The 14,350-nt window shown below is 45.7% G+C and overlaps 1 protein-coding gene across 3 annotated transcripts; it reads right to left on the bottom strand.

Annotated features, from left to right (window-relative positions):
• Nucleotides 1-921: 921 nt before the first annotated feature.
• On the bottom strand, nt 922-14,344 carry LOC121299015 (alpha-mannosidase 2x-like). Of its 3 annotated transcripts, none has more exons than XM_041226449.1 (22): nt 13,139-14,344; nt 11,506-11,766; nt 10,995-11,139; nt 9,845-10,016; nt 9,402-9,529; nt 8,900-9,073; nt 8,531-8,717; nt 7,944-8,121; nt 7,351-7,553; nt 6,805-6,987; nt 6,589-6,703; nt 6,349-6,416; nt 5,876-6,041; nt 5,325-5,561; nt 4,973-5,095; nt 4,747-4,861; nt 4,437-4,570; nt 4,011-4,152; nt 3,618-3,751; nt 2,327-2,521; nt 2,060-2,170; nt 922-1,898 (listed from the first exon to the last, which is right to left on the bottom strand). In XM_041226449.1, the coding sequence occupies exons 1-22, from the start codon at nt 13,268-13,270 to the stop codon at nt 1,746-1,748; spliced, it is 3,456 nt and encodes a 1,151-aa protein (XP_041082383.1). In that variant the 5' UTR covers nt 13,271-14,344; the 3' UTR covers nt 922-1,745. The 3 variants fall into 3 exon arrangements, with proteins under 3 accessions (XP_041082383.1, XP_041082384.1, XP_041082385.1); XM_041226450.1 differs by having other exon boundaries at nt 11,506-11,745; XM_041226451.1 differs by lacking the exons at nt 922-1,898; nt 2,060-2,170; nt 2,327-2,521 and adding an exon at nt 2,532-3,233.
• Between the last annotated feature and the right edge of the window lie 6 nt (nt 14,345-14,350).

Below are 14,350 nucleotides of genomic sequence, written 5' to 3'. Positions count from 1 at the left end.
AGAACCGGTACAGCCCAAGAGACAAGCGGTCTGTCCGTGTATCAATCCAAAGGCAAGTACAGCAGTTTAGTACCGGCAAGGGAAGGGACTTGCTGCAGTGACTGAGGGTTAAGTTCAAGTAAGAAAACAAAGTCGGCAGCTCTGGTGAGCCTTAGTCTTAACCCCCACGAAGTGCCTCCCTTGTTCTCAGTCTCTACCCTGAAGTACCACAGCCCGAGCAGCACCCACTGCACTGATAGTGTTACACAGCAGAGAGCATTACAGCCATGAAACACGAGGCAGCTGTTAGACACAGGGAAACTACTGCCTCCATGAAACAAACAGTTACTTGCCTCCCGTTTTCATATGCATGTGTGGACAGAAGCCTTAAAGGGGTGGTTGGAAAGTAGCAAGGTAAAGGGCATGGCATGGACAACAGCCTTATATGTAAGTAGGGCTTCTGTTTTTATTCATTTCATTTTTCGATGTTTATTTTTAACTATTTTCAAGTTATACATAATTTTTTGGGGGGCTTTCGTTTTTTATATACTGTATGAAAATATTGTTTTTGCTTAACTTTGTTTTTTTTTTTAATCACAATATGCACAGTACTTCGACAGAACTTTGCACACTTTTTCAGTTGTACCTCTGCTGTCTTCTACAATGAAATTGTTATGGCCACGGGCATATTCTGGGTTCTTTGTGTGTTGATTTTTTTACATTTTGCGACAATTTAGAATTCTGTTTTTAAATTCCACGTGTGTGTAAATGCTCCCTATCGAACTGGAATATAGCTTTCAATCTTGTGAGCGTGTTACAATCCATCAATAGAAATGTAAGGATTTGCTGCCGCTCAGCAATGTGAGATACAAATCAGGAAGGAGGGATATTGCCCAAAGTTTTTTTAATGTATTTTTCACATGGAAAGGAGTGTAATCAACGTGAATTGAATAACCATTTCCAGTGTTTATTGGATATACAGTTGTTTTTTTGTATCCAGGGTGGTGGGGATATGAGAGAGCACAGGAGGCTCTGAAAAAAGGATGGAGGATAGAGTAATAACCACATACAATCAGCGACAGTGCTATATCACAGGACAGTACAGAACCATGCCAGTCTCAATCTTAAGCATAAAACACATTCACGCAAACTCCAGTGTAGGTGTTAAAAGGGGTTGTGCATTAAACAAATCCCACAGCTGAACTTCAGCCCACAAGACTGGAGCTGAAAGGAGAGGATGACACAGGAGGGAATACACTAGGATTCAGTACACTTCTCCCTGTCCAAGCTCCTAGTCAGACAGGCGTTAGAGAACAGCACCATCAATTCCTTGGCTGAAGACAGTGTTTCGATATCAATTTTTAAGTAACCCTTCTTTAAAAAAAAAAAAACAATAACCGTGTCTGGATAGAGCTGCTGAAGGGACCGATCTGGTGTTCAAACAAGGCTCCTCAGTACCTCATCAGCCATGTGTCTGTCCTACACAGAGAATCACTGCGCCCTTTACAGCTTGTCCTCTCTGAAGCACGCACCCACAGGGACAGGGAGGCACGGCACATGAAGGGCAGACTCGTGCTTATCGAGTGAGAGTTCTAAGTCAGGAGTTCTGTTCAGGCTCAGCCTGAAAATTAAAATCAGGTTCCACTAGAGAGGTTCAGGGTTTTTAAAAATGCATTTTCAGTCCTGTGGTTTCCACAGCAATCCATCCGGAAAGGCTGAAGGTAGTTTGGTCTAAATCCGGCCCGGATGAGGGGTGCCGGGCAGCTCTAGACAAGCCGCAACCGGAAGGAGGAGATCTCCATGGGGTCCAGCTGGATCTGAGAGATGTTGGAGAGAGGAGTCCCCGCGTACATCAGCGACAGAGACATGGGCTGGACTGTTTGAACACTGAGACCACGGAACATCCCTTCCAAGGAAAGCTGAGCAGAGAGAACAGGAAGTAATGCTGTGCTAAACAAACCAGTACAGCACACAAGTGCTGTGAGAATACATTTTTTTCTCTAAATAGTGATGTTTAGAAAATCACTGCATTCACTGCACAATAGAACAATACATTTCATCCTTGGTGGTCTTGACCTACCTTGCCTTGTGTGGTGCTGCAGTTGAAGCTCAGGTTCCTGGCCTCCAGGCCGCAGTCAAAACCCTTCCGATGAAGAATAAGAGCAGCATCGAGAGAGGGGGTCAGTTCATCCTGCAAATAATACTTAGATATTACAATAAGCAATCTTGCCAAGTGTTCAAGAACCCTCCCTACTGGCACCGTGTTTTTACATTAACCTTTACCAGAGCTCCCCCACATGGCCACTACCACTCACTGCTCCTCTCTTGGACCAAGACTGAAGCACACCTTTTTCTGAATGCTGCGCAGGTTGAGCAGGTGGATGTCGCATGGCATGGTGCCCGAGAGGGGGTTGAAGGTCTGCAGGGGTGGCACACCGCGCTTCTTCGGCAACACCGGCAGGGCCAGAACTTTGTGGTTCAGGAACATGGAGGTCATGTGACTGAGCAGCGATGGGAAGCTGATTGGCTGGCTGTCGTGCACCTTGAAAAAAGGAGGAGAGGAAGACAATGACCTGAAACAGTGTCCGCTCCGCACACTCTGCTCATTTCAAGAGACCCTTTCCCCTGCAGTAAACTCTCCACTGGTAAAAGTGTCTGCCGTAGCAAGGGCTATAGCAGTGTGGTACTTTCCTGAAGGGACAGCTATATTGTTGGCAAAAGAAGGATATAATGACAGTGTGACCACTGCGATCACACAGCCGTACAGTCTCTGCTCTAACCACTGACACAGTATCTCCAGCTCCATTCCAATTACTAGTCTGCACTGCATCCCACTTCCTTAGTTCTGGCTGCTAAATCACACTGCCTCCCAATCCCTTAGCTCAAAGAACTACCTACCATACTAGTGGCACAGGCTCCAGGTTGCTAGAGCCATGTTATCTTCTTCAGATTTCCTAACAGTCCCTCATTTTAACCCAAACAGTGTGTGCAACTTGCAGGCATATAGTTTAGCATAAAATCAGTGGGAAAATTACCAATAGCTTTCATATCTCAAAGCTTTGAAAACATCCACTGTCACAGCTACCATCAAACACACAAGACACCGACACACAGAGGTGCTAAGACTGGAACCATTTGCAGTTTGCTTAAACTGGCATCTACAGACACTAGGTTACCTCTTGGGTGCTGGCTCCATAGATGCAGGAGATGAGAGAGTGAAAGATGGAGGTGATTTTGGAGAGAAAGTCAGCATACTGAGTGGAAAGCAACAAGGGGAAAACAGGAGCAACAAAACGAAAAGGTAATTAATGAGCATGGGAAGAGAGGAGCCACATGTCATGCAGGAGCTTGTTTCACGGGAACATGCAGAAAACTCTCCTTGCAATAGCACAGATCTCCTATGGAATATAATCTGTGTGGCTCCCACTTCATTATTTCAGTTAATATCTGCAACAGTTAGACAGTGATGTCATGAATTATTGGTGAAACAAAACATATAGGCAAATCTAATTAAACTCAGCCAAACTTAAAATAAGAGGGGGTAACAAGGCAGCAACATTTCAGACTTCCTAAGTTTAGTATCTCACAGTCCCTTCAGAAAACATCCTGGAAGCTTCCTGCCCCCCCACCCCAGGTACCTTGCTGGTGGTAGCCCTTTTCTCCAGCAGAATCCTGAAGTGGTTGGCGGTTCTCTTGTTGTCCTTGAGGCCCTGGCCCAGCCCACGGTTATCATCCTGCATGAGCCGTCGGTCCAGGATCACCTCCAGCTCGCCTGCAGAGAGGGACGGAAAGGGGTAGACAGGCTTTTATCATTTATTTATTTTATCAGTTTCAAACACTCGCCTTAACCTTCAATAATACCTCAAATGCCCTTTCTTAAAGTTTGTGGTTGAGGTAAAGCGAGGGTCAGAGGAAGGGTTTAGACAGACCCTCTGGTAGCACACAGATTCATTTCTCTCCTGGTTTATAATCCCCAGAGCTTGTGTGCAGAGGGGTGGATGCAGTGAGAGGCAGGGAGTGTGCAGACTCACCGCTCTTCAGGCTGGCCACTCCCAGAGCCTGGGCAGTGTGCAAGGTGAGCCGGTGCTGGACATCCTGGATGTAAGCCATGGCTGGCATTGGGTAGAAGTTGGCCTGAAGAGGAAGTTTATGGAAGTATCTTCTGGGTTGAATCTGTAGGATGGTAGAGTAACCGGGAAATTCTGAATAAGGGCATCAGTAAGAGCTGCTCAAGAGACACAGACTCATACAGGACAACTTGCTCAGAAAAAAAGGAGGTGCTTTCATAAATCTCTCGCTAGACGAAGGTGAGGTGAGAGGTATCAGAAGTTTATAGAATATGAATACAATTCTCACCTCTCTTAAACACAGGCTTTTACTGCAGGGATTTTCATTCATTGTTTATTCTTTACAAAGTGAGATCTTAGTGGTAAAGCAACTGAAGACCACGTTGTCACCTGGAATCCGTTGAGATCTGTGAAGAGAACGCCCTCGCTCTGTATGTCTGTGACGAGGCGCATAGCCAGCTCCTTGTTAGTCTGATCCCGGATATCAACCATCGTAGTGACATCCAGAGAGAGGCCATCCACTCCTGAAAAACAACGAGAGGGAGGAAAGAATCACAGGCAGGGCAGACAGACACAGGGAGGGGTGGGGACAGCAAGAACAAGAGGGAGAAAAGAATCACAGGTGAGGAGAGAGGCAGACTGAGACGGAGAGAAGAAACAGAAAGAGTAACAAAGTTTGCAACGTGCTTCGCGTGGGTACCTGGAAGGTTGTGGATGCGAACAGTCTGCTGGAAATGCTGATAGTAACACACAACCTCAGAGAAGAGAGGCCCCTCCACTACCCGCACCACTGGGGGCTCCTTTGGGGCGTATGGCTGTGAGAGAGGTGGAAGAGTTATTCATTATACACCACACACTGTTAAAGAGTGAAAGAGGATGGAACCGGGACAGCATGATGGATGGAAAGGCCGATGAGTGATGCCGACCTTGGCTTGTCCATCAGGTAGGAAGAGGTAGGCGCCACTCTTGTCTTTGGTGGTCCGGGTCCCGTAGATTAGGAACTCGATCCTTAGCTTTAGCTCCTGTTGGTCCTCCTTACGCTTTATACTCTGAGGGGGTAGAAGCACAGCGTCAGGTATCACCCTGTCAGAGCCCCACATGACAAGACTATTATCCTGATGAGACTTTATTATCCTTCAAACACCTGCTAACCAAGCACCCAAACTTAAATGAAAATACTCCAATCAAGCTGGAAATATAACAATGGACAGAGGATTTTCAACTGACTAACTGAAAGTTACTTCTCCCCTCATGACAGTTATTTAGAACCGGGATAACCTCGAGCATGCCGGTGGTTCCAGAGAACCACAGCTGCAGGTTCTGGCTCTGTATGAAGAAGTCCTGCTGGTCCGAGTCATGGAGTCTCAGTGGAAGCGGGTCAAGCCGCCTCTGGGCCAGGTTCTGACCATGCAGACGCAGAAGCGAGTCCGAAAACAGAGTCAGCGAGGAGTCGAATGAGTCGTAGAGCTGGAACACAGCCAGGCCCAGAGCAGGGAGTCGGGCTGGGAAAGAGGCCTGAGCGGAGGGAAGAGAGGCAGATACTGTGACGAGGTCACACAAACATTAGAGGTATATTTACTGATAGTCACAGTTTGGAGAGAAGAAAATTATTTAACATGTTACACAAAAGCACCTGACATCAGATAAAAAGGACCCTTTTGGGAACAAAAAACTAACCAGAAAAGTAATTTAACTACTCCTTCCTGCAACAAAGTTGATTCTATCTATTTTTAGATCGTCCTACAGGTATACTTCTCTAACACCCAATATTCAAATGAACCCCTTGCAGCCCTGAAACACAACTCCTCCACTGAGCTTCCTTTACCCACCAGATACCCCTCTTTGCTCATCTCGGCAGAAGAGCTCCACTGTGCACTCAACTGGACTGGAATCGTCTGCCCATCCTCTGTCAGGACCCGAACCCGCGCCGAGCTCACCAGAACCGTGACTAGGCAAACCCGCTCCTGCTCAACCGGGTTGAATACAACCAAGTACCTGAGGTGAGAGAGAGAGAGCGCGTGCGCGAGAGAGATTAACAAAAAGTATAGCAGACTGATTCTTGGGCATGTCTCTCAGCAGATACAAATACCTAGTCACCATGCTGTGCTGCAGGAACCGAATTTTAAACACCACTTTAAAGACATTACAGAGTATCAAAATGAAAGAATGAAGAGATTATTGATAGCTGCTGTCTATGTTGTCCAATGATAAGTAAAATGAACCGGAAGCCAAGGCCGGGTCTTGGGGGTGTAGGAGGGGCTATACCTGGGGGTGAAGTCTGAGGGTGTGGGAGGGGCTATACCTGGGGGTGGAGTCCAGTTCAATCAGCACTCTCTCAGGCAGTGAATCTTGTGAACCGCGCCTTTCATCCTGAGGAAATACAAACATGAGAGACAATGTTGCAAAGTGCCCTGTTCACTGTGAGACACACCACAGTACAAGCATACAGCCCACTTCAGATTCCTGGAAGTAAAAAATAGATCAAGGAGATTTGTTTAAAAATAAAACACATTCAAGTTCAAGTACAAAGGCATTTTCATACAGGTTCAAGGAAAGGCTCTGTGTGGTAGTATCGATACGTGTCCTTGTTTCTCAGGATAAGGAAGTGAGCAGCGTTCATGATCACGATCTTCAGAGCTACAAGGGAGCGCAGCAACCTGGGGAGGGGAAAAAGCTGTCAGTATAATCTAGCAAATAAAAACTGTGTTGCAACATACTGCGACCTCCTTACTCCACTTCCTGACAAGGTTACCCCTACCTGAATCCATAGTCGATGACAACGGCCTCCTTGGCAGTGCCAGTGATGGCGTCGTGGTGCTGGAAGAGCCCCACATTGCGCCGGGCATCAGTGAGCAGAGAGTAATCAGTCACTGGGTAGCGGCCCCCCATGCCTATCTGTCGAGACTGAGCCACAGCAAGGCTGTACAGGATCTCAGCCCCCCTGGAGGAAAAAAACACAACAACTTCAGTACAGGGGACATTTTCACTGGAATCACTGCCTTTGAAAAAACATCTGCAATTGCATTACAAACCCAATAGGTGCCACTGTGCATCTAAAATGTCCAAGCAAAGTGTAAAATGTGTACAATGTATGATGTGCCTCTAATGTAAAAACAGCTAAATAAGATCAGGAGACCAAGGACTATTCAGAGGATTCCTACTCTAAAACACACCTGATAACTTTACATTCTAATTAAAAGCATGGGAGCTTGTTTTTCCACTACAGTGTAAAAACACTGCCCAGGGAACTGTGCGATATACAAAAGTGAATGCAGGTAGAAACAGTGGGGAACGACAGCCCTGCCTGAGGTGGGACTCCAGCACGCGGTCCAGGTTCTTGTAGAAGGGCCGGGAGGTGAAGTAGCCGCTCCAGTAGTGATCCTCTCGATCCGCGTACACAAAGAAGTCCCCGCTCAGCACGGGGTAGGCAGGAGGCCTTGAACCCTGGGCCACACCATTCTGCTTGTAGACCGCATCAAAATAGTCCGAGAGAGTTCCGAACTGGGCCTGCAATGGGAATGAGAATCTCAGGGTTAAAACAAAGATTCTGCCAGTAGTCATTTACACACCTCACAAACAAACCCACAAACACCCACTAACATTTCTATACACATGTACACACACACATACACACACACTTATACTCTGAAAGAACAAAAGGATATAGTGCCTTTGAGATTCACCCCAAGAGGCATTTATTAATTCTATGCATTATATTGCACAATAAACCAGTACAGTACTACAGAAAGGGTTTAAATTGTATGAGAATAACATTACACAAGCAGATAAACAAAAAACTGTTGGAAAACGCCACAACTTTGCACCATATATGAAGCATGCCTTTAAACGTCAAACTGGAACCTTCTGAAATGAGACCAGCTGACCCCCAGCTCTCACCTGCACGTGCATCTCTGGGTGGGAGTTCATGTAATCAAAGAGTCTCTGATAGTTCAAGTACTGTTGGTCCCACTCCTGTGATTTATCATATCGGAAATCATCTCCCAGTGGAACCAGCACCACCTTGCTGCGGAACAGCTTGGATTTCTTCCGATACTGATCCAGGAGCAGGTTTGCTCTGTCGAGATGGAGGGAGAGCACCGTTAGCAGGAGAGACAGAAAGACTAAAATCAAACCACAACAGTCTAGACATTCAAGCGGTTTAAGGGCTGTTTTCAAAACCAAATTGTTTTCCAATGCAGTCAAACAGCCACAGATTGGAAAGTGTCATGTGCACCGTGGTGATGTGCAACACATCCTCTACCTATAGCTTGCTTTCTGCTCTGTGACATCATTTTCTTTACCAATTCACCAAGTCCTGGCACAGATGTTCTGATGTGTCATGTGTCTGAAGCTCTCCCATAGAAACTGTGAATTCCAGAACCACACTGCTATCAGTTTGAGGACCACACGTCCAAATGAAAACGAGGCATTCACGTGGGCAGACAGGATTCCAGAACAACAGCGTCTCCAGCTTCAGTCCTCACCTCTCGGCTACGTTGCTCTCAGTGATGGCGTGTGGAGGAACCTTCCAGGGACAGTTCACTCTCCCGCCTGGCAACCTCTTGAAATCAAACTGGCAGCAGACCTTGGGGTCGGGGCCGCAGGTGTGGGGCACGTCGTAGCTGTAGAACGGCATCATGTGGCAGAACATGTCCGTACTGGAGCCTGTGTCTGCAGCATCAGAGAGGGGGAGAGGAATTTATATCAGGGGAGTTCGTTGATGGACTCAGTCAGAAATTGAAAGATTCAGTAGATTTCTGCTAAAAGTATAAACTCCCTGAAGTGATGGCTTCCAATTGTCATTTGAAACCAACTAAGGAATGCGCTCTATGTGTTTTGTGCTGCAAGATTACCCCAGGCCTGCCTCCACATGAACTCCAGGCTGCGTGTGGCTGAGAAGTGCTTCTTGATGGAATAGTGCACCCTCTGGATCAGCATGCTGGTCAGGTTGGCCTTCTTCAGCAGGTAGGCCATGGTGGGGCTGTGTCCAAATGGGTCGACAGCCCAGCCTGACCGTGGGGTCACTCCTACAGCACATAGAGGGGTCACTTAACACATCCATTACATTACAGATGAAGGCATTAAATCACTATACTCTAAAGCTTTATAAAGATACAGACAAGAATAAGTTGCCATGAAAGACCAATTTAGAAGCGTAGAAGGTTTGTTACTTTTTATGTTTTTAGTTATAATTCAGACCTTGTTTTTAGGCACTACTGTTTATTCTGGTATAATATTCTGGTACGCAATCACCTGTTCCACGCAGCCTATGTAAGTAACAGTGTTATTGTGTCTTATCAGCTAAACATTTTTAATACCACCAATATAAGAAATTAAGCTCTCCCCCATAGTTACCGATATTCTTTTCCAGCCACTGGTGCCCCTCAATGAGCTGGTCAAGCATGGCGAAATAGTGGACATTGGCTTCATCGGCCATCACCCAACCACCTGTCACTATCTCTAGCTGACCACTCAGAATCAGCCTGCAAAAGACACAGAACCATCAAAACACCTGAAGATATTCAGCACAAGCAGAAGGGACTGACTTTTGTGTATCTGCCTAGTGGAGTGTTACACTGTATATTGTCTATTCTAGACCATTATCTGCTGCACCACATAAAGTCTTGTATCAATGTGTCATTTTTTAAGATAATTATTCTGCCCGAAAGTATCCTGATAATTAGACTTTAAATAAATGTAGTTTTCCCCTATGTGCTACCTTTGCCAGGCATTCTAGATCTGTATACTGATCCCACCTTGCTCTACACACTTCTACACCTGTCCAGGTAAGTGCTTACTTCCTCATGGCCTCCCGTTTCTGTGAATCCACACTTTCCCACCACTTGGCAAAGAAGGAAATCTCAGACCAGATGAACTTGCGACGCGGGTCCTCCTTGAGCTTCACCAGCATGCTGTTGAAGATGTGTTGAGTCTGGTCCGAGTAATACTTCTCAAACGTCTTGATCCACCCTACCAAGCAGCAGACAGCAGGGCTCTGAGTGGGTTTACAACAGACAGCAGTGCTTCTCCTGTCCACTAAGTTTGGAGGGGGAGTGCGCTCCAGGTCTTTGTTTCAACCAAGATCTCGATATTTATGTTAAATCTGTGTGCTGCTTTCTACTTGTCTCCCAGCCTCCAAGACTCATGATAAGTACATGATGTAACTTATAACCCAGCTGAAACAAAAACCTGGACTGCTTGTGGTCCCCAAGGACCAGTGATGAGAAGCACCGGTTTTCAAAACATCACACCTCAAAATACTTTTCCACACAGAGGGTAGAGTTCAGGACCCAGTCCAGCATGACTGGATCAGATTTCAATAAGTCATAATGGCTCTTCCATTGGTTCCTGCACTCTGTGGTTCTTCAGTATCACAAAGGTGTACAGAGTACTGTCAGCTCAAACATGAGCTTTGCTTGTGTTAAAGGGCAATTGAGAGCAGTATTTTTGTAAAAGCTGGGCTGGGTCCAGAGCAGATGTTTAAGCAATCCATTCCAAATGGAAAAGTATACACAATTAAAGTAAACTCACTGAATTGCCTTCAGGGTTAGCTCCCCGAATAATATAGCGGTGAGCAGGTTTCAAGATAAGAGGGAGCAAAGTTTGTGTCCTTACAGATAAAGGTACCTTTGGGGAATAAAAAAGCCTGACTATTTTCTGCTCTCTGCAGAGTGCAGAAAAGGCTACATTATGAGAGAATGTAATAAAGCAGGTTTCAAGAAGCTTGCATCCTCAGAGCTAAAACTAAGCTGGGGAATAAACAAATGTGACCACTGTCTGCTTTCTATAAAGAAAAGACTCAGATATGGAAAAATGTAGCAAACAGACACAAAGAAATGAAAAATGACTGGAAACTGTGATCCATGCTGGATTTTTACCACCGCTAGAGCTTAACCCAACTCACGTCACCCATCCTCCTGAGAGTGCTTAACTTGTAGCGCCACCCACCTGGGTCATTGTGAGAGTGCGGCACCACAAACACCTGCAGCGGCTCAGCATCCCACTCGTTTGAGTCATACAAGATTTCAAAACCCTGCTTCCAAACACCGCCGTCCACATTGTCGAAGTTCAGCACAGAATGCACATCCAGCATCTGGGAGCAACACAGAGACAATGTTTTGCATTGTGAAGAAACCCACGGTGGGCTGTGCTAAAGACTCCTAACTGAGGAATGATGAATAATGTACTGCACTAAACTGTGCTGAAGCATGTCAAACCTCTAAACAGAGGAATCTGTTGATGCAGGCTGCTGAGACTGTCCGAAACCTAAGGGATTTTATTTTCCTAACAATTAAATCAACAAACGTTGGCATTGTTCATATAGGAGTGCTTGATTGCCGGGCCTCAGAAACATAGGCAGCTTTTTATTTATTTCTATTCTGGGTCATAACAGTGCCTGCATCAGCTGCAGCCTACACCTTCCCCAGAGCACAGACTCAGCCTCCGCTCTCTCTCTCACCTGCATGTCGGTTTTCTGCCGGCGGCTCCCGAGGGCAAACTGGCAGTCCTGGGGAGAGATGGAGAGAAAAGTTGGCTGCCCATCGAAGGGGAAGCTCCAGGAGCCGTTGGGGTTGCGGAAGGGCAGCTGGGCGCCAGGGACCCCTCCTCCATTCTCAGTCAGCTCCAGCACAGAGTCTTTGATGTGGCTGATGATCTGGTGGTTCTCTTCCAGGAGCTGCTCCAGCTGCTCAATGCGGTTCTGCAACACCGAGATCTGGCTCTGAAACCACACAGTCAAAACCACAGCTCCCGTTTCACCAGGCTGTATTCACCTACAATGCAATATTTAACCAGGACCAACCTAAAAACGAATTCAATTGTCTTTTGAGCTGTAGTGTGATCAATGGAGGCACTAAATGAATCCATGAAACAATTAGATAGACCTCTACATTCTTTTGTTCCATTGTAAAAACTAGAAAATGAATTTTACATCATTGATCATGTGTTGTTTGAATCCAAATTAATAAAAGGTTTGCCACCCAGCCCCCAACGTAATTTGACTTTGAAATTCAATTCTAAAAAGGATATCACTTTCCACTGCCTGCAACATCTGCTGCTGAAATCAGACTCCCTGTTGGTGCCAGTCAACACATCTTGCCAACATTCTACACCAACGTGACTCAAAACAGCATACGTGGAGTACTTCAGGTACAGTGGTCTCCACGTATAGGAACACCTCCTAAGAGAACATCCTTGTGGTGAAACTGATTTTTCCCATCGTAAATGCTCCGCCTAAAATAACACCTTTTTGGCACCGCTAGCGATTCGTTCACAACGGATACAGTACTGTTTTGTAGCCTGATAACTCATAATCAAACTTAAATTCAAATGGTTTGTTCAATTTTTTCAAGTGTGACCTATGAGAGTGTCCTGAGGCACACGGATTGGTTTATAAAGTCTTTCCAGAACCGTCATCATATCGTTGCCTCGTTTTGTATTCTGATTTCCACGACCGCATGGCATGGCATGTAAACAAACGGCGAAATACGCCGCTGTTTCTCTTGCGACAAAGTTGGAAATTGTTCGAGCGCCTGAAAAAAACCTGAAATCAGACAGGTCGCTAAGCAATTTGATGTTTTCCATTCTGGTGAGTTGCTTCACCATTCTGTTAAATAATTTGGTGAATGTCTTGAATATTGCTCCTGTACAGGTATTCATAATTAATCGAGCTGCTGCTGCATTTAACGTGTGTAGGGATGCAGTGTTAATTTAGTTTGACAATTATTTTATTAATGTTAGTTTGTCTGTTACTTTATTATTATAGTTTATTAACATATACTTGCCTATTGCTTTTCTCTTATTCTTTTAATTTATATGTTGTTGCACGTGCGTTATGACAAGCAATAGATATTGATTTATTTATTGATTACAATATCTAGTAGGGTGTTCTCTTAGCCTGAGACGACTGTATATGTCTTTTGTAAAAAAAATATATTCTTTAGTTTATGTATACAAAGATATTACATATTAACTACAACAGTATTTTTATACAGTTTAAATGTTACGCTTCATAAAAGCAAAAGTAAGCATTCTTTGAACTGGTGGGCTCCCTCCCCCTCCAGACCCCCTGTCAGCCTCACAGACTCTCTTACCCTGGGGAAATTGCCAGCGTTCTGCCTGTGGGTCGGGTCATACTGGACTCGATCCAGCATCAGATAGAGGGAGAACACTGCCACACAGAAGACAGCTCCACCACAAACAGTCACCTGCTTCCTCAGCTTCATTCTGCGAGAGTCTGAACTGAGCAGCCAGAAAAAGGCAGGCTGGCGTTGCCAGGGAGATGGCTTTGTCCTTGATGGCTGAGACAAGAAGTTTCACAAAGATACAGAGCCTTGATAATTACAGTCTACTCAGTCAAGAATATTGACAGGTTCATTCACTGTCACAGAAAATGCGCACTGTCTCCAAAAAGAAACTGAAAAAAAAGGCTCCAAATTAGATGGAATTGTCCGATTACAGGTACAAGTTTTGTAAGCAAAAAAAGATTTTTGCAGGCCTTTGCTAAACCAGCTAAGACTCACGATGTTTGTAATCCTTAAACATGTCCACAGCTCCCAGTGGCTGCTTTGTCTTCCGAGGCTGAGCTCCCACACAAACGAGCGGAAAAGCTTTTGGCTCAGTCAGCCTTCACTTAGTCCAGGGATCCCAGGCAAAAGATCTGTGCCGCTTTTACAGAAACATACATGTAGAAATGAAGGGGAAGGGGCTCAGTCCACGGAGAGAGAGAGAGAGGAGTTTACAAGTGCGTACGTGTGTCTGGGAGTCTGGTTAATCCCAATTTACAGAGATGTAGCTGCAGTGAGGGTATTTATATCCACAAACCTGGATCTGTCCCAGATAGAATACAGCACTAAAGATGAGAAAGGAAAACAACAGGATAGTAAAAGAAGAGGGGTGGGTGCTTGAGAAAGGTAGAGCTATTAAACACAGCCAGCTGCCAGCTATGACCTGGATTATGGCGCCACTCCCTGCCAAGGAAAGACAGCAGAAAACTACTGGGCTGGATTGTGATCTGAGGAATAACCCACTCAATCTGCTTGACAAATGTGTCACATGCCTGCCTGCAGCCTGGACTGGAGCTCCTACCCTTGGTCCTGCTCCCTCTGTCAGACACAAGAGCTAAACCTTCTGCCAATCCTGACTGACCCTGCTGCCTGTACCACTGTTACTTGGGCTTTCCTTCCACGTCCAGCGCATCAAGAGTGGAAATCAACATTAAGCCACCACATCTCTCAACAGATGGTCCCTGTAATTCCAAGCTTCAAGGTCCTGGGTTCACGCTTCCTTGCGTTGTGGATCCATGT

The sequence above is a fragment of the Polyodon spathula genome, chromosome 24, assembly GCF_017654505.1.
Source record: "Polyodon spathula isolate WHYD16114869_AA chromosome 24, ASM1765450v1, whole genome shotgun sequence".
Lineage (NCBI taxonomy): Eukaryota > Metazoa > Chordata > Actinopteri > Acipenseriformes > Polyodontidae > Polyodon > Polyodon spathula.
Note: the sequence above shows the minus strand (reverse complement) of the source record. Positions and strands in the feature narration are given on the sequence as shown.